Source organism: Coffea arabica, chromosome 2c (genome assembly GCF_036785885.1).
Source record: "Coffea arabica cultivar ET-39 chromosome 2c, Coffea Arabica ET-39 HiFi, whole genome shotgun sequence".
Taxonomy (NCBI): Eukaryota; Viridiplantae; Streptophyta; class Magnoliopsida; order Gentianales; family Rubiaceae; genus Coffea; species Coffea arabica.
This window is the reverse complement of record NC_092312.1, coordinates 67,353,041-67,371,550: the sequence shown is the minus strand read 5'-3', so window position 1 is coordinate 67,371,550 and position 18,510 is coordinate 67,353,041. Positions and strand designations below refer to the sequence as shown.

General features: G+C 34.9%; 2 protein-coding genes across 5 annotated transcripts; one reads left to right on the top strand and one right to left on the bottom strand.

The window, feature by feature from the left end:
• The first annotated feature begins 2,845 nt into the window (after window positions 1–2,845).
• Window positions 2,846–6,994, top strand: LOC113727512 (vesicle-associated protein 2-2-like). Of its 3 annotated transcripts, XM_027251729.2 has the most exons (9): window positions 2,846–3,007; window positions 3,274–3,375; window positions 3,604–3,674; window positions 3,803–3,884; window positions 5,275–5,390; window positions 5,466–5,648; window positions 5,896–6,060; window positions 6,139–6,216; window positions 6,553–6,994. In XM_027251729.2, the coding sequence occupies exons 2-9, from the start codon at window positions 3,321–3,323 to the stop codon at window positions 6,664–6,666; spliced, it is 864 nt and encodes a 287-aa protein (XP_027107530.1). In that variant the 5' UTR covers window positions 2,846–3,007; window positions 3,274–3,320; the 3' UTR covers window positions 6,667–6,994. The 3 variants fall into 3 exon arrangements, with proteins under 3 accessions (XP_027107530.1, XP_071932295.1, XP_071932296.1); XM_072076194.1 differs by lacking the exon at window positions 3,604–3,674 and having other exon boundaries at window positions 2,851–3,007; XM_072076195.1 differs by lacking the exon at window positions 3,604–3,674 and having other exon boundaries at window positions 2,883–3,081.
• A 927-nt stretch (window positions 6,995–7,921) lies between these two features.
• LOC113727511 (sodium/hydrogen exchanger 1-like) lies at window positions 7,922–16,515 on the bottom strand. Of its 2 annotated transcripts, XM_027251727.2 has the most exons (14): window positions 15,878–16,515; window positions 15,531–15,649; window positions 12,485–12,582; window positions 11,447–11,506; window positions 11,306–11,352; window positions 11,028–11,222; window positions 10,869–10,915; window positions 9,973–10,039; window positions 9,746–9,846; window positions 9,528–9,629; window positions 9,203–9,341; window positions 9,062–9,124; window positions 8,775–8,858; window positions 7,922–8,656 (listed from the first exon to the last, which is right to left on the bottom strand). In XM_027251727.2, exons 1-14 carry the CDS (start codon window positions 16,025–16,027, stop codon window positions 8,336–8,338), a joined length of 1,593 nt encoding a protein of 530 aa, XP_027107528.1. In that variant the 5' UTR covers window positions 16,028–16,515; the 3' UTR covers window positions 7,922–8,335. The 2 variants fall into 2 exon arrangements, with proteins under 2 accessions (XP_027107528.1, XP_071932294.1); XM_072076193.1 differs by lacking the exon at window positions 15,531–15,649 and having other exon boundaries at window positions 15,878–16,015.
• Window positions 16,516–18,510: the final 1,995 nt, after the last annotated feature.

The window sequence follows — 18,510 nt, the reverse complement described above, 5'->3', positions numbered from 1 at the left end:
TGGTGGCCTATTCATTTATGAATTTCATGGGTCTTTTAAAATTCTCAACTAACTCCTACGGATATTTCATTTTCATGAAGGCCAACTGTCTCACATATTGCTTGCTTGAATAGACTTATGCCCTTAAAAAAAAAAAAGAAGAAAAAACAGACGAAAATGGTGAACTCTATTTGAATTGTATTATGTTCGTTCAATGTGTTTATTGTTAGACAAGAATATTCTAATTCTTTTCGCGAGATACCACGGTTCAATTATAATTACAAAAATCTACTTTTTTAAATCTAGTATTAAATCTAGTATATTTAAGTGCATATTACATTCAGTGATAAGTAAATAATTTATCACTTAGTTTTGAGAGCAAGTTTTGCTTAAGATATTCAGTGCCACTCAATTAATTCAGATGTTCAATTTTTTATTATCAAACGGTTTGTTAAGATCTGAATCCATTAAATTTAAGTGCTGAATTAGATTATCAAACAAGGCCTTAGGCTAATAAATATACAGATTTTAGGCTAATAAATGTACTTTGGCGTTGGAATTACCCTTTTCAGGTCGAATTGTTTGCTTTCAGACTATATTTTATAACAATTAAAAACACCCATATTCATGCTCCCAAGGAATTGACTATACTGATGGTCCATTTTTCCTACGTAAACCAAAATGTAAATAGATACATTTTGTTTTTCAGGTGCAATGTAGAATCCCCTTTCTAAAGGGGGCAAAATTTTTACATGTGGAAAGGTTGCTTAGGTTGTGGTGGAAAGCAGCATATGGGCTGTTAAACCATACCTCTCAACCTTGCCGACAGTATACTTGCCCAAATCCACATGATTGCCTGATCTGAGGTTACTTTGTGGACTAAACAATGTTGTAACATCATTAGACGCAGGTTCTTGAACAAGTCAACCGTCAACTAGATTCATGGAATCATGGCAGGCTTCAACTCGTTACAATACCATGAAACAATAATGTCCAGATTGTCCCAAAAGGGATGCCAAAAATGCTTTGAAATCTTGCAACTCTACGTAAGTGCATGGTCAATACTTGTTGGTTCATTTGATCCTGCTCCCTTAGATTGGCTGAATGGTGTTGCTTTGTGGATCCCCCTTAGATTAGTTTTTTGACTCAAATTGGCCATGACTTCCTGAGTGTTTCTAACTTGATTAACTGTGTGTGTTTCTTGCCGTCAATGGGAAAAAAAATTTGATCCTGCTCCACCAGCACAACACTTGCATTCTTCTTAAGTATCTCCTCCGTCCCAATTATTTTATCATGTTTTGGCAATCCAATTTTTTAAAGAATAGTGGTTTGATTGTGATGTTTGTATTTTTTTTTTTCAATCGTACCCTTACAAATTCAAATTTTGAATTTGAATGATAACAAGCATATGATTAAAAAGAGCGACTGTATTGAAAGGAAACACTAAAAAAAAAGTGTTTTGTCATTTTTATCATGATTGACGTTATGAAACATTTCAAAATAGAAAGTATGACACTTTTAATTGGACGGAGGGGGAGGGGGTACAATATTATGCTTGTTATAATGCAAAGTTCAATGTGGGGCAGCGGTAGCCAGTACTACATAGCATCAATTATCACCAAAGACAAATGTACTACTACTACTACTACATAAGTTCATCACTACCTTTTCATTTGAGCCCTGCCCAAAAGAGGCTTCTAATCATTCTTTGGATGTATAAAGTTAAATTCTTTCTTTCACTTTAAAGTATTTTCTAAAGAGTGATGGGGAGTTTTCTTTTTCTTTTTCTTTTTTTACTTTTTTGGCGCGGGCTTCTTCAAACTTTGATTTGACTCTAAGTTTTGCAGTTTAATGTGAAACAATTCTTTCTAGATTTCAAACCATTCCTCTGACCAACAAAACCAGTAGATTCCAAGTCATTTCTCCAACCGTTTTACACAACTACTGCGTTAGCCACAGTCACCAGAACCAGCAGCACTCCGCCTGAGTCACCGGCCAAGACAACTAAAACTTGGCCTACACTACACTTCACCGTAGTCCCAACGGATTTTGCAGTTTCTGAGTTTCAACAAAGACCGATTAAAATAGCAAACAATAAGCTAGACAGACTAGGTGGTAACCAAAACACAAGGTAGTCAACTCAGTCGTATGGCTACTGCAATGGAGAAGGAAAATTGCACTTGATTTGAAAAATAGACATATGATTTCAACATATCAGTTGTGCCTGTCAAAAAGTTGCTTAGTACTATTTCATTTTCAACTGCAAGTATACATAATTTCATCAAAACTTAATTTTTTTTCGTTTCTTCTTTACCGTACGTATTTCATAATTATCAATGTCGATTGACTTGCCAGAAGTAGAATTACAAAAAAGCCAAAAAAGAAAAGTCCAGGAAATTTAGTGCCATATCTCTAACAATATTGCGAATTACAGATGAATCGTAGATGTTTTCTTTTCTTTTGGGTACTAAAGTAGAGAAAATTGTCATTCTTTAGATAAATTAAATTAGGTACTATTAAATCAACGTACTATATAAACATGACAATCATCTTCAAAATAGATCTCAAACAAAAAAAAAAAAGAAAAAATTGCCCTGCACGTGTCCTTTTCTATCCATCTTTTTTGTCTTTAAATATTTTTTGTTTTTTAAAATTTTCTTTTCGACTCTCATACTTGCCTTTCGCAAAAAACTCAAAACCCTTAAGTGCTTACAAAAAAAAAAAAGGTTACAAGGGCATTAGAGAAAGTTAGGCGGTCCAAAAACGTGACTTACTCTAAACTCCAAGGGCGTAGAGTACAATTCACCCCTTCATTCTTCAATTCAAAAGAAGAAAACAGTTGACAATTTAACACGAACATTATATAATTTTAATTTCTTTTTTTTTAGTACACATTTTAAACAGTGTCCATAGCGGTATTAATTGAATAATTTCACCGCCATTGCGAGAACAAAACAAAAAGGCATTGAAATTCTCAAAATTCTTTCTCCATCACTGTCTCCGTTCTTCTTTGTTCTTCTCCTCATCGGTAAGCACGTAAAACGGCTCCGACGACGTCATTTCCCTTCACCGTTGAAGCGTTTCTGTGGCAGTAATTTCGACGTAGTTGTTGATTGAACTTGATCAGAAGTCTATAAGTTTTGATTCTTTAGTTTCGTTGAAAATTTCTTTTTTTTTTTTTTAGAGTACCGAACTTGTTTAGAAAAAGTTTCTGTATTTTGATTGTTTTTGTTTTTTATGGTAATTTTGAGGTAATTAAATTTTTTTAACTTGTTGAGTTTTTTTTTTGGGCAGGTGGAGGAGATCCGAGTATATTGTTGCGCTAATTTTCAAAATTTTGAATGGAAATGAGTAATGAACTATTGGATATTCAACCCAGAGAACTCAAGTTCATTGGTAATTACTAATATTTTCTACTAATTAGCAGCTTTTTTTTTCCTTTGCTGTAAAAAATATTCTGCATTTCCTTTCTCCGTATTACCACTATTGCTTTTATCTGAGTAAATGCGAAATTCAGTAGTTGTAGTAGTAGTACCAGCTTTGTGCTATTTTTGATCATCTTTGTGATATTTACAAGAAGTTAGTTGATGGGGTTTTTTTTTTTGGGTGTGTTTCTGTTTGTAGTTGAACTGAAGAAGCAGAGTTCGTGCTCTGTTCGGTTATTCAATAAGTCGAAACATTATGTTGCTTTTAAGGTACATGAAAGAGGAATTATTGCTTTTTTTTTTTTGGCGGAAATAGTGATTGTGGGAATCTTTGTGAATCTATTGAGTTTAAACTTGCGTTTTAGCTGATATTGATTTTGAGTTTTTTTTTTTTTCAGGTCAAGACTACTAGTCCGAAGAAATATTGCGTGCGACCAAACACAGGGGTTATTGAGCCGAAGTCAGCATGCGATTTCTTAGGTATTTCGTACCTCTTACCTTGTTGACTACTATACTCTTTATTAGTGGAGCCTAATTGAAAAACTACATGATAAATCTCCTGAAATCCTTGCTACTTTTTGATACCCTGTTAGATGCTCAATATTGTATTGTGAGTTGAATGTGGATTGTTATAATTAATGGATCGCACATAATGTTATTGGGCTACTGCTCTAAAATTTCATTTTCTTATAAGCTTTTTGGTTAAGAATGCGATACTTCCATGGCAGTATTGAACACTGGCTTCAGGAAAAATTGGAACGACACAGTCTTGCTAACCATGTCTGTCATATGAAGATCATGAGTACAATAAGTGTTATGTTGTTGATGCGAAGGAATGCATTTGCAGTTAAAGTTTCCTAAAAATGGAATCTTGTCCGTATGCTTTGCTTCTATATTACTTAGATGATGCATGTCAATAACTTTCAACTTTTTTTTTTTGTAATATGTAACTTTGTGTCTAATTCTGATTAGTTCTTAATGCTTCTAATTTTTATTTTCTCACTTGACTTGACTTCAAATTAATATCTTGCTAATTTGACTTCAGATGGATTGTACTGCACCAACTCCATTTCATTTGTTTTGTCTCTGACAGAAAGAACAATGATTCTTATTAAATATTCTTATAATGCAAAATAACACAGTTTTGCATATCTAAGTACCTCAGATGTTGTTAATATGGATTTTTAATTGTAAAGTTTGTTGAAATCCAATTATCTTATGAAACATAGTCATAATTGGCTTCACCTTACATAATGTATGTTGCAGCTGATTAATATCCTGGAAGATGGACATGTTCTGTTGCATCCGTAACTTATTGGGCTTTATGTTAGTTACCAGTCTCTTTTATGAGGTCTCATGAATAGAGAAATAGGTTGGTGTGGAAGAAATAACCCTGAAAAGCAGTCAGCTTGGAGCATCTTTTTTACGATTGTAACTAAAATAACTACCAAGAATTCGAAACTCTAGTCAATTATAGTCCTTTTCCAATCCCAAGCATATTTCCTTCACTTTGACGTGGACTGAAGTTTAAGTTTGACCGCTGTTCCTTTTAGCATCAGCTTAATGGTTGCTGTTCGTCATTCTTAGTTATCTTTTGGTAAGTCTACAGTGGATTGCTGCTGGGGTATTATTACTTATGTAGCTACTTATTCATGCATTTATGGAGTGCTACTCATCCTATCTCAGCTTAGGTGCACCATTTTAAAAATTTTACTTCTAATAATGTTTCTTTTGCAAAAACAACAACACATACTGTGTTTTCAGGAGATTATATATTGAAGGTTTGATGAATTGTAAATAGAATTATCTCTTGATGGATTTTGTCTTTTGGGACTTTCACTTCATATTTATATATGTCGGCTCAATGCAGTCACTATGCAAGCACAAAAGGTGGCTCTTCCTGATATGACATGCAAGGACAAGTTCTTGGTTCAAGGTACAGTTGTTGCTGAGGGGACAACTGACGATGATATCACATCCAGCTTGGTGAGCGTTTAAAGGTCTATGTTAAAAGTTGCTTGTTTTGTTTTGCTACTATCATTCAGACTTTTCTATTCACAGTTTGCCAAAGAGAATGGCAAATATGTCGAAGAGAGCAAGCTGAGAGTGGTCCTTGCCAGTCCACCTCATTCACCAGTACTATTACCAATCAATGGAGTGCATGACCAGGTTCCTGTTTTTGAGACATCACCATCGAAAGATCAGGTTCTTCGGGGTGATGAAAATGTCGGCACCCAGCTCAAAGTAAGAGTCACTTCTGTTGCTAGAAATTTTTGTTCATGAGTTTTTTTTTTTTCATTTAGTCAATGGCCCATCAGTCCATAAACAATGTTCATCTTTCTTAGTAAACTGTTATCTCCTTTGTTTGCTTTGAGAGGGATGATGATGAGGGCTCTGTTGTGTGTCATCTAATAATGAAGTCGTCTGATACAAAGTAAAGCTTACTTTGTCAAAAGAAAAGTTTTATATTTGGTAACTCAATGATGATCAGGTGATTGAGAACATGATGGAGCAAAAATCAGAAAATATCGAGCCACCAGTAACAGTGGAGGCAAGAGATCTTGAACGAGTGAAAGGCGTGGAGGAGCTGGAATTGGCTAAGGATGTTGAGAATTTGAAGTTCAAAATAAGTGAGCTAGAGCTAAAATTGGAAGAGGTTAGAGGTCCTTGCATTTGTGGTTTCTATTAGTATGAATTGTTGGCATAACAAAATGCTTGTTGTTGTCCTTTGCAGGCTCAAGTAACCATATCAGAGCTTACAGAGGAGAGGAGATTAACTGCTCGGGAGAGTGAAAGTCTACGTCAAGAATTGGTAATTTAACAAATTTCAGTATTTTCAATTACTATAACCATAATAGAGGCATATGATGTTTGTCGTCAGCCCACAAAGTTTTGCTAATTTTCATTTTGCTGAATTTGATGTTTGCATTAGTTAAGCTACTTGAACTTAAAAAAAAAAAAATTAAAAAAAGAGCTGCTTGAACTTACATTGTCCAGCATTATCACTTGGAGATTTCCTGCAAACCTAATTGTTATCTGTTGGTTTGTTTTCCTCAGTAGTCTGCGTTCTGTTATGCATTTTAATCAAACCAAACATCATGTCTATCCCCACTCACTTAACCAAGAAGCTCTTTCTTGCTATTTACAGGCATTGTTGAGTACTAAGAAAGGTGTCAGAAGGGTTCAGGTGGGGTTTCCTTTCCTGTTTGTCTGTATGGTATCGCTTGTCAGTGTTGTTCTGGGGTATCTTGTACGTTGTTAACAAAGGAGAACCAGAATGCAACCATGTATGTGCTTTACAAACTTTTAGCACAAAGGTCCTATCCTAATCTGCACGGGGCAAGGAAGCTTTTTCTACGTTATGTTAGCCACCTAACAAATATAGCCACAGCCAACTAGTATATGTATATCTCTTTGAATAAATAAATTTTCAGAAACCTGTCTTTTGCGTGTGCAAAATGTTGTATATAGTTTGAGAGATGGTTCATTGTTTGGGTCTTGCGTTTCAGATGGTTTTCCTTTCTTAGAAACTGGAGATTGATAATATAGAACCGTTGAGTTAATTAAAAAAAAAGCTTTGCATTTTTTAACTTTTATTGTGAGTTTGGTTGATCTCTTATGAGTTATGATCCAAGTAGTTTAGTAATCTGCAAAGCTTTTATAAGTTAAAAGGAATAGCAAAATATAGCAATCATCATTTGTACCCATCATTCTAACTGCTGGAGAAATATATTCTACATTAGCAGTATGAGCAGGGGACACCTAGTTTCCTTCTCACAATTCTGTTAACTGCGTGTGGTATAATGTCTGAATTTGATGGCATAAATTGGTTAGTACGAGGATATGATCATAACTTCAAAACAAGATTATCCATACTGTTCATTTTCAAGCAAGGCAGAGAATGTGGTATACGACTTTTTAATCTATTTATGTAACTGATATTCAAGACTCGTTTGAATCGATTTTTCTCCAGCTGCTGCTACTAATTTCTAAAGATTTTTCCACATTTCGCTCAAGAAGGAAGTCCTCATGACACGTTCGGTACTATGGAACGCTTGAGACACTACTTTTGTGCGCATATGTGCAGCTGCAAGCCTGAAATCCATTTGCCTAATGGAGAACTCCATTGAATAGCCTTCCAAATGGTTCTAACAGAATTGAGCACAAAATCTAGGCATAATTGCACCAGCCCTCAGTAACTGAGATTATTCAGGATAATATTTTTTTGATGTGACGTATTTGAGATAACAAAAATGATTGAAAAAAGTGTTAATAATGCAAATAAATAAAAAAAAATCATACAAATAAACACTATCCAAACAATCAAGATGTTATAACGACAAATCTTCCACCTCGGACGTGCTACATTCCCCCCCCCCCCTCTCTCTCTCTCCTGCACTTATAAATATGTAGGAGTTTCTGTGTGGAGGCACCGCTAAATGTAGAACAGATATGAGAACAAAAAGTTACCAGTTCAATTGTCTCATCCATTGCTTGAAGTTGTAAAACTGCAACTATTTTGGAATACAGCATGATACGGTACGAAACTCTTTTTCTTTGGAGGGAATGTAACAGTTGAGAACACGAAAGTTAAACTGCTCTTTTCAAGTCAAAAGAAAAGAGGAAAGTTTCTCCACTTGTCTTCTAATTTATGACACAGTTCAAATCCCCGCAATCTAGCAGGATTTTCTTGGTTGAATGCTGGGCAACTGCCAAAATGACAACTCTTATTCAACCATCTACCTGTGCATATATGGACGCAAGTATGTATACATGGTAGTTTTTGATCTATACAAAACTTGATGTTAGCTTGGCAAGGTAATTTACATAGAAATTACAGCAAAATACTCGGTCAGCAAGTCCAACCCTTGTTGAGAGCACATCTCCCACGAGTCTCTATCTTTTGCTTTTAAATCATGCAGTGCAGGCATTTAACTTAGATTACCTTCTGTAGGGGAACCAGGAACAACAGGAACAAACCCCCGCCCACCAAACACAGGACGCATAAATCTGTCATCAAACCTACGCCAGAGACGATGCACGGTGTAGGTTGGTGTTGTCAAAAGCATGCGTATACTAGATGGCCGTGGGATGTCATGCCCGCTTAAAAAACTGTCAGAGTCCTGTGAATGGCTGATTAGCGGAACACCGAGTGAATTGGGAGAATTAGGGTCAGAAGATGCAGCACTGGTGGCATGTTTCAAAGGTGGCAGCAACAGCCTTATAAGCGGCTTTGTCAATAAGCCGAATACCTAAGCCAAAACAAATAAATAGATTTTAAATTTGTGGTCAGTGGGTAACTGATGAGACAGATGAGGTAACGCAATGGAGAAATGAGAATACATGAAGGCAGGGAGACGGGTTATTTACCACTGTGCTAAAAAGAACAAGAGTAATGGTGCTAGTGATCATTATTGCATTTCCTCGCAAGTTAGTATGTCCCAAGCTAGTGAACTACACAGATGCAGAAATTTTTCAGTTCAAGGACAATAAAGGAACTAAGAAAAACACCCACTCAGATCCACAAAAAGACGAGTGACAAATGGCTGCAGATGTCTCTTCTTCAATTTCCAATTCACATCTACTCACACACAATAGATATAATTCTGCTGGCGCATAACATGCATCAAGCCAGCCCAATATATCCACATACTTGCCTTATTATATGCAAGTGCCATAGACACAGCACCTCTGATCAAGCCAGCCCACCATATAATGACCTAAAGCACCAGAACTTGTCAACTCCACGATCAAATAACTAGTAGAATGCCTAACATCAAGTTTAAGGAAATGCTTACTTGCTGTTTGAAGGAAATCTTTTCACTTGTAGATTTCTTGGCCAAGTTAGATAAAAAGGATAGGGGAAACACAAAAGCTGCCCTACCAAGTAAAACCAGGCTTAGCAAAATTGAACTCACGGCAACTGAGGTTCCAGGACTGCAAAGGAGAAGAAATAATCATTAGCAAGTTATTACGTAACAATTCCATATGCAAGAAACTAGGAGCAAATTATGAAAATGAAGAGTACTAGAAAATATTTCTCTGCATTTGAGAACTAGATTCTATTTCAAGATAGAGAAAGAAGGATAGGCCTCACTGCTAAATATCTAACAAAAGGCATACCTATCACTGATAAAACGCCACTTTTCAATGTCCAATGCATCCATACCGACATAAAGAAAGATGAAAGTCTCGGCAACAAATGACAAAGTTGCAAACGTATGCCTGTCAGTTCAATGTATAGAGAGTTTAAAACATTGGTTGATAGCTTATTCTAATGATATGAAGTTATCTGCAAATTCAATTGTAAAGAAAAGCAAAGACATTCCAGGAGAGCATACTTGGTAGTAATTCTTGAACTCTCAGTCACATTGTGCCAGGTGTAGTGGGACATAACTATCCCACAAAAGAACACCGTAAGAATGCCACTCAAATCTAATAACTGAATAGTAGATAAAGGAGATCTATGTTAAGTTAAATGAGCGGCAACAACAAATGCTTAAACAAAAAGAATCTGAAAGCAACGAAATCAAGGCTCCTCAGCACGAAAAGTCAAATAGTATCTTACTTCTGCCAGCATATAGGATAGATAAGCCATAAGCATCATTAGAGCCACCTCACGATCAGTTGAATGCCTGAATGATAGCATTCATTTTAGTCTGGCATAGATAACAACTTGCAGAAACAGAAACCAAGGAAAATCAACAACCAAATATAATCCCCAACTCTTGAAAAAATAGATGCTAATATATCCAGTCAAACCTATGACTATTTGCATCCCTGGTAAATTTCATGCATGGTATATTCACTGACATCAAGCACCTTTGCTATGAAGTATTCCAAGTCTTCACATACGAAATTAGATATCTACCAAATAAATGGACAAACAAGTAACAGAGACAAATAACACAACCAAATAAGACTTCTATGAACTGCATCAAACACAGAATTAAGCTTTCCAATTTTATTTTGAAACATGTACTTAACTAATATTTTTCATGATGGATCCATCTAAACTAAAACAAAATCCACACGCACTTGGGCTTGGGGTGCTGATTTAAAAAGGTCCTGATTTTCCAGCTTCTTAATTTTTAAGAAATTGACAATTGCAACACAGACACTTGGGAAAAAAAAAAAGCCTCTACTGAATCTGCACAGTGATGTGATATCCTGTATGCAGTCAAATTATGGAGCTGAAAAGGGGGGAAAAACAGTTTACAATTTCCAATCATGTTCTTTCAAAAAATTTGCTGGAGTGCTGAGAAAAGATCAGTGTCCAGTTTTAATAGAGACATAGTGGACGTTGGTGGAATTTTTACTGTCAGGCACCCACAAGAGAAGATAGTATGGATAGCATCAGAAGCCTCTCTTTCAGTAGTTACAGCTTACAAATCAAAGACAACCAGAAAACAAATATCTCTAGAGAACAGTACAGCAGCAGCAAAAGACTTTTTTGTCCTATACCTGCCAAAATACAGTTTCTTGATGATGTAAGCACAAAGCAATCCAGCCTGCAGAAAAGAAAGTAAAGGAAATGTTTTCTTGAACAACCCATCTGTACTTTGACACACACAAAAGAGAAGAAAGAGAGACAGAGAGAGATTGATATTGAGACTGACTTACGATTACCCCCAGGACGGTGCTAGTAAAGAATAGATAAAGAAAATTTCCAATAAAATGCAGGGCGATTTTAGGATCAATTTTTGACATGTCAAAGCTCTGAATGGCATTGAAAAGCACCACTGATGTAGCATCATTCACAACACCTTCTCCAAAAACCAGACTGTAAAGCAGGGGTGTCTCATCCTGATGTAGCACCTGCAACATCAACAGTTATAGTTTCAGAGCATACTATGTGTGACAAAAGGGAAGTATTGACTACCTTCACTGTTTTCTTTTACCTGCAAAGTGCATACAGAATCTGTTGCGGCAAATATTGCACCAATGGCTAAAATGATGGACAGACAGCAAAAGAGAATGTCAGAGGCCAAGGACGAGGGAGGAGAGAGAGAGAGAAGTTGGACTGAAGTACAAGTTGATACCTAGATAATCCCCAATATCAAAATCGCCAAAATCCATTCTACTAAAGATTTGAATGGCACCTAGGTCAAATGCAAGGGAATCATGAATATGAGCTAGTATCAAATCAAAGAAACTTAAATAGTTGAGTATCCCAAGAGTGGTTAACCATGAAACCATATCTATTCAGTTTTTGAATTAAACATCTTTTGCTCTCTCTGCCATTTGCCATAATCTAAAGCAGTAGGGTTACATCTATACAAATTTTTTGCACCACAAAATTTTGGAAAAGCATTATCTGGGACATTTCGGTTCCCATGCATACAAACAAAGGTCTTAAACAAAAGGCAGCTAAATAGGGATGAAGAGGAATCAGTATCATTGGAACAAGAAAGTTAGGTGAGAATCATTGAGATATCAAACTTACACAAAAGTTCTACCAAGTATTATAAGTAGAGCAAATTACCCGGGTGGTCATTGAACTTTTTGAATAGTCAAGATATGGTCACTCAGTTATTAATAGTATGTTTTTACCCACTGAATTATTTGGGCCATTCTGTCTAATTCCGCCATTAACTCTATTAGATTTAGAGGTCCACACGATTCAGGAGGCATACTAATTATAGTTAGATTTGGCAATGTTAATGGTGAAATAAGAAGGAATGGGTCAAAATTTACACTTTTGATAGTTCAGTGGGTAATAACACACTATTCATAGTTGAGTGGCCAAAACTCGACTATTTGAAAAGTTTCGTGGTTACCCGAGTAATTTGCTCATTATAAGTAAAGTCTCCGAAACAGTAAAGTCTACAAAACTTAACTAACTGAAATGCATGCATAGCAAAACAAGTAACAGAAAAAGGGAATGGCTACTGAAAATACATCTTTTGGAATACATTAGTTTCCTTTTTCTTCAAAGTTCTGAGGATTTTTTTTTTTTGGCAACTACCGAGGAAAGTTGCCAGCCCCAAAAAACTCTATCTTACTGAGTCATATATAAAATTCACAGTAGTGGAGCATTTAGGGAATAAATACAATGTATGTCAACGCATCGCACATACCTAATGATATTATTGCCCATGAAACTAGGGTACCCACAGCTCCAAAAAGCATAATAGTGATGAAATTACGAAAAAATTGCTTCTTTTTCACCTGAAACCTGTCATAGTAAAAGGGTTAACACAAATAATTCTTAAAAGCCACAACAAAAGAAATTTCTGCAAAATGCAAGGACTACATTTCACATCATTAAAACACCAATCTAACAAAATATAAAGCAAAGTAATTGCTATAAGCATGAGCTCATAATGATCTCAAAGAGAATAACTTTCCTACCCATGCAATAAAGTAGGATTGTGCTAGATCATGACATACTACATGTCAGTAAACCACAACAATTTAATAAACCCCATGTTGTGCGGCAAAGGTGGACTCTGATACTATATGTAAGAAATCTTTAATTTCATCTATCCACTCCTTATGAAGGCATACATGGATCGATGCAGCAGCTAAATGATCAAAATCCAAGGACCACATGGAAATCAAATATGTGTGTGTGTGTAGAGAGAGAGAGAGAGAGAGAGAGTTCAATGCCATTTTCGCGTGCTAAACAGAACAGCAAATACAAACCCTGATTTTCAAATACAGAACAAACTGTGCAGGATCCCTATGACTAACAGGACAAATAGTGATGCAAGATTAGAGGAATAACAAGATCCTTAGAGCATGACATTTTAGGCTCGATATAAGAAAGAATTTCTTTAACGAGTAAGAAATTAGCACTTGGCAATTATGCAAGTAAATGGCGGTTTCCATCTTCTTTAATAGCAATATATTTAATATCTACAGTTGGTGCTTTTCAGATTTCTATTCTAGGTAGAAGCTAATTAGATACCGCTGCTAACTGCAGCAGCACTACAAGGCAACTGTCCATGACCCTACCTGTTTCATTTCACTCATTGATACATATCCCTACTGTTCAATGCTTGAACTGTTAACCAATAGGGTTCTTATCCCAGTAACAGAAACAATGTGATGCACCTAACTACGTTGAAATAGGTAGTATCAGTTTTTATAACCCTCTGTTCAATTCTTACCACTATAAATGGGATAAAGAAATATACATATTATTTAGAAATGTTAAGCTTCCTTACTTTTCTTGCTTCTACACTTTCTCATATTTGCCATTCCTTTCCTTTCCATGTCTTCATATTCACTTGGATTTTCACTTATTTCTTATTTAAATACATGAGCCATGGCTAAGGATCAAGCTAAATGGCCATAATCACATGCAGGAGATCAGTTGTACAATATGCTTTATATCTAATGCTCCTAGAGGGTAATGTTAAGAGCATCAAGAGTCAAGGTTAATGTTGGAGCATCAGTCACTGTAAACAGCAGTCCTAGTTTTTATTGTCCACATGCATATTCCACTCTATATCATCCACCCATACGAGGTATAATTCTTCTAACATTTTTTTTCCTCTTTTTACCGAGTACTTTTTTTCGTAAAATTAGTCCCCAACTGCTCAACTGTTTCTCTAGTTCTCTAGAGATGAAAGTTATTTGCCTGTCAATCTTCGTGTCTTTTGTCAGTAAAGATTCCAATATAATGAAGACTGTTGTGCAGCTGCATAAAACTTTGTTCATGGTTCCTGATAGATAATAAAGATGAAAGGAAATGTATACTAAAAATGCATATATCCAGAAAAAGATTCCTGTGCAATTGAAATACTATGTCACAAAGTGCTCAAGCCATGAATTTTGGCAACCTATCTCCACTATCAAAGAGCCAGACCTTAAAGTACCATTTTACCCACTGCAGAAGAGACTGCAATTTACTCATTGCCATGATGGAAGGTCTGTCCCCCCGTAATTGACAAGCTTGCTACTAACTTGTTCAATGAGAACATGTATATACATTATTAGACCATTTTATCCCAAAAGTTACACTTCGCAAGCATAAGCTCCACAAAAATCAAATCTTCCTCTCTTGTAGGCCACCAAACACCCACTTTTGTGTAACTCCATTAGTGTAACTGTATGTTAGTCATGCTGCCCTTCCAAAAGTACTTGTGAAACCCACATGTTTTTCAACTTTCAACTGTAGTTATTTCTTCAAAAGAAAGGGGAAAAGAAAAGAAAAATTGCAATAATTTATATTCTCTCTGACTAAAGCACACCTAGTCAGTGCCAAAACCATTATGTTATTAGAAAAAGTCCCTCCATGCTAAGTTTGACAAAGAGATCTAACAGCAACAAAAAAGAATAAGTATGTAAAATGCCAGCATGATCACAGGTTATGTAAAAATGCCCACATGATCACAGCCTTCTCAATGTCAAAGAACAGATTTTTATGCACTTCAATTCATCACAAAACAAACACCTCTTTATATATGGTAACAATTGGTTTCAACATGAATTATAGTTAGCTTTATTTATCATTTTAATTAAGCCATTATCAACTTTAGAAATTTGGACTAATATTCTAAATTTCTATACAACCAAAATAGCTGGTGGTCCTGATATCTTAGCTCTTCACAGCAAATGTCTGCATTTCTTCAAAACTGTTGTACAAGGATTGAAATTTCATCCTCTAGTTACTTGAATGATTGCCTTATTTAACAATATATTTATGTCATAATAGCGTTTTTGGTACAACTTATGCATGTGCTTATTTCAGAAGCCTATAGTTATTGCCTTTTTTCATCTAAGGATGTTATTGTACTTAAGATCATGCTGGAGAAAAGGCGGCAAACTGAACAGTTTGAACAGTAACTATAAGTGGCACGTTTGGCATAACATAAAATGACCAAACCATAAACACCAAAAAGAGGTTCTTATTTATTTTACAGTTAGATTAGATTAGATAGATAAAAGATCAATGGACAGGTGAACAAGTATACACGTGTATACTCATGAGTAAATATATTAAATGCTAACAAGTGAACATATTTTTACTCATGTGTATACTCATTAAGCTCCACCATCAGGAGAAGAATAACTTAATGAGCATACACACGAGTAAATATATTAAATGCTAACAAGTGAACAGAAATTAACGAAAAATAATCACTGATAGGAACAAAATGAAAGACTTGGACCTACCCAGCATTAAATATGATAGGCGGAAGCAGATATATAAAGAAAAGATCTTCGCTAAACACAAGCAGATGCGAGCTTCTTCCCTTACTTAACAGCAAAATAACAACTCCAGTACACAAACCCTGCCAACCAAAATGTAGTATATTTAACAGTCTTACCTCAAAAAGACAACGCAAACATTGAACACGAGTAAGTTACATAACTCTTAATCCATCATCCATGATCAACATATGTCAACATCCATTATCAGATATGACATCAGAATCGTACTTTTGCTAGTACAACATTAAACTTCACAAGCCATTAAACCAGTCAATAGATAGGAGGACTAATCAGAGTAAATTTCTTACAATAATCAGGGCTGTAATAGATTCATTCATCCATCGGTTGTCCTCAAGCAAATGGCCAATTACAATACAGCCACAAAGCAATGCCACAAACAGATTTATGGACACAATTGATGCGTGATCAGACGTTGTAGTTAATTCCATCAGACCCATTTTCTCTTTTATATTCGTCTCCTCAGTAAAATCCCGGGAAAATCAAACGAAATTCTGATTGAATCAGATGGTTACACGTACGCAATTTTTCACGTCTCTGGACTCTCCATGAGAAACCCAAATGGAAGAAAAACGCAATTTTTCTTGGATTCTGGACCAAAAGGCAAGGGTAATCAAGATTATCTGACGAGTATTCAGCTTAAAAGCGAGCCAAAAGGTGAACCCAACTCGGGAAGAAGTGGGAAGACGTTGAAATTTCTGGAAAGGAGCAGAATAGTCCAAGAATACCGTGACAACTTTCTCTTTCTCATTTTTATAGTATCTACTACCAGGCAATAATGTATGGATAGGTTGAATGCGTAGGTTTTTTGGGTAGTTATGCGCACGCTGAAGCAAAGAAAGGTGAAAAAGGGAACGTATAAAGCGGAGGAACGAAGTCGGAGGAGAAGGAAGAGAAGATTGATTATATACTCCGAACTCAGTTCATTTATATTCGCACGTGGGACTCGTTGGGACAGTTGGAGACCCCTTTACGGAAGGATTGCACTCAGGTGCCGTGACACTTTGTCCGTATTTTGTACTTTCGGCAAGGATATGATCAAAGTCAAATTTTAGGGATAATTTCACTGGTCTCCCTCTAAATTTTGAAAATTATACTAACCTCTTTTGAGTTTTATTATCTTGTAACATCTAGATCCAACAAACAATTAAAAAGTCATATAAGGAGAGAGGAGATAATATGATTTTACGTTGCCCCCTCATCTACTAAATTATTTAATACAAGCCTAAAAATTAAAGAAAATACTAGAATTTATTATTTATCATTAGAGATTAAATCACATATATTATTAAAAATAGTATATCATTACTTTTCATCTACTAAATTCATTGTTATCCATTTGGATTGGCCATTTTTCAAAAAACAAGTTTTTTAAATACAATGTTATAGTAATACACAAATAAAAATAATTCAAAAAACATCTCATTCATACGGTATATCAAATATTTCAAAAAAAAATATTTATAGTAAAAATTTTTCATATACACAGTTACCGTACATTTTTTCAAAAAACATCCCAAAAAATAGTTAATTCAAATGGAGGCTATTCAACCAAAATATTAAAAAAAATACTAAAATTTGCTATTTATCATTAGAAATTAAATCTCATATGGCATTAAAAATAGTATATCATTCTATATATTTCACTTAATATAATATTCAAATTACTCTTTTCAATTTCAAACCCATTATCAAGCATGATTACAAACAAATAATTAAAAAAAATTCGTAATCAAAATATTACAAAGAATGAAATTTAATACCATAAAAATTTCAGCAACTAACCTTAATATGTTGATAAGAATATTTATGATGCTAAAGTTTTTTCTCTATGATATTTTGGTTGCAAATTTTTTGATCATTTGTTGTTAATCATATTTAACAATGGGTATGTAACTGAAAAGAATAATTGTGATCTTGTATTAAGTGAAAAAAAATAAAATGATATATATTTTTTATGTTATATGTGATTTGATTCCTAATGATAAACAACAAATTTTAGTGTTTTTCTTTAATATGTGGGTTGGTATTAAATTAATTAAATAATATAGTAGATTAAGGGCAATGATGAAATTATATTATTTTCTCTCTCCTAATATCACTTATGAATTATTGATTGGGCCTAATTGTTACAAGATAATTAACCTCAAGGGAGGTTAGTGTAATTTTCATAACTTAGAAGGGAATCCAATGAAATAGTCAGAAATCTCAAGAGAGAGTTCTGAAATTATCCCCGAATTTTAAACAGTTGGAAACCCGTTTATGGAGGGACTATATTTAGCTGCTGTATTTTTATGCATTTGCCCCTATGTTAAGAGCCAAATTCTAAATTTACTTGTGGCAAAAAAGCTTATTGACACTTAAAAAAAGCCTATGATACTCAATCCTCCTTCTAAACATATAAAATTTACAAAATTAAAAATTTAAACATCAAACAGAATGGTTTAAATGATAATCAATCTAAGTTTTAACCTTATATATATATATATATATATATATATATATATATATATATATCATCAAAGGGGGCATAATGCAGGGGTCTAATAATGGAGTGGTTGATTCTTAGCCTATAAATGTGGTCCAAAAGGACAGTGATTTGTTCAACAAAGATGGGGATTAACTGAAGATTTGGAGATTTTACGTACTCCACATGTATCTGACAAGACTAGCATTGATAAGGCATCCAAACTACCTGTCAGTTTGTTTTATTACTTGCTATATTTATCAACCATATATAGACTAAGTGCTTAGGAAGTTGTCCGATGGTGTGTTTTGTTTGCTGACATGTCATTTGATGATTTGCTGAAAAGTGGTCGTTCTCCATGATTGTTGGCCTGTGGATTGCGTTTGTGAGCCACCGAGCCCTGGCTGAAAAAAATTAACTCCTTCAATGGAACCCAAGACCGGACTCATAGTGGTC

Coding starts and splice junctions, on each gene's coding strand:
- LOC113727512 (XM_027251729.2), top strand. CDS start 3,321: ATGGAAATGAGTAATGAACTATTGGATATTCAACCCAGAGAACTCAAG. Junction 3,885..5,274: donor GTCAGCATGCGATTTCTTAG/GTATTTCGTACC, acceptor GGCTCAATGCAG/TCACTATGCAAGCACAAAAG. Junction 5,391..5,465: donor ATGATATCACATCCAGCTTG/GTGAGCGTTTAA, acceptor TTCTATTCACAG/TTTGCCAAAGAGAATGGCAA.
- LOC113727511 (XM_027251727.2), bottom strand. CDS start 16,027: ATGGGTCTGATGGAATTAACTACAACGTCTGATCACGCATCAATTGTG. Junction 11,223..11,305: donor ATTCTGTATGCACTTTGCAG/GTAAAAGAAAAC, acceptor TTGATGTTGCAG/GTGCTACATCAGGATGAGAC. Junction 10,916..11,027: donor GCACCGTCCTGGGGGTAATC/GTAAGTCAGTCT, acceptor TCTTTTCTGCAG/GCTGGATTGCTTTGTGCTTA.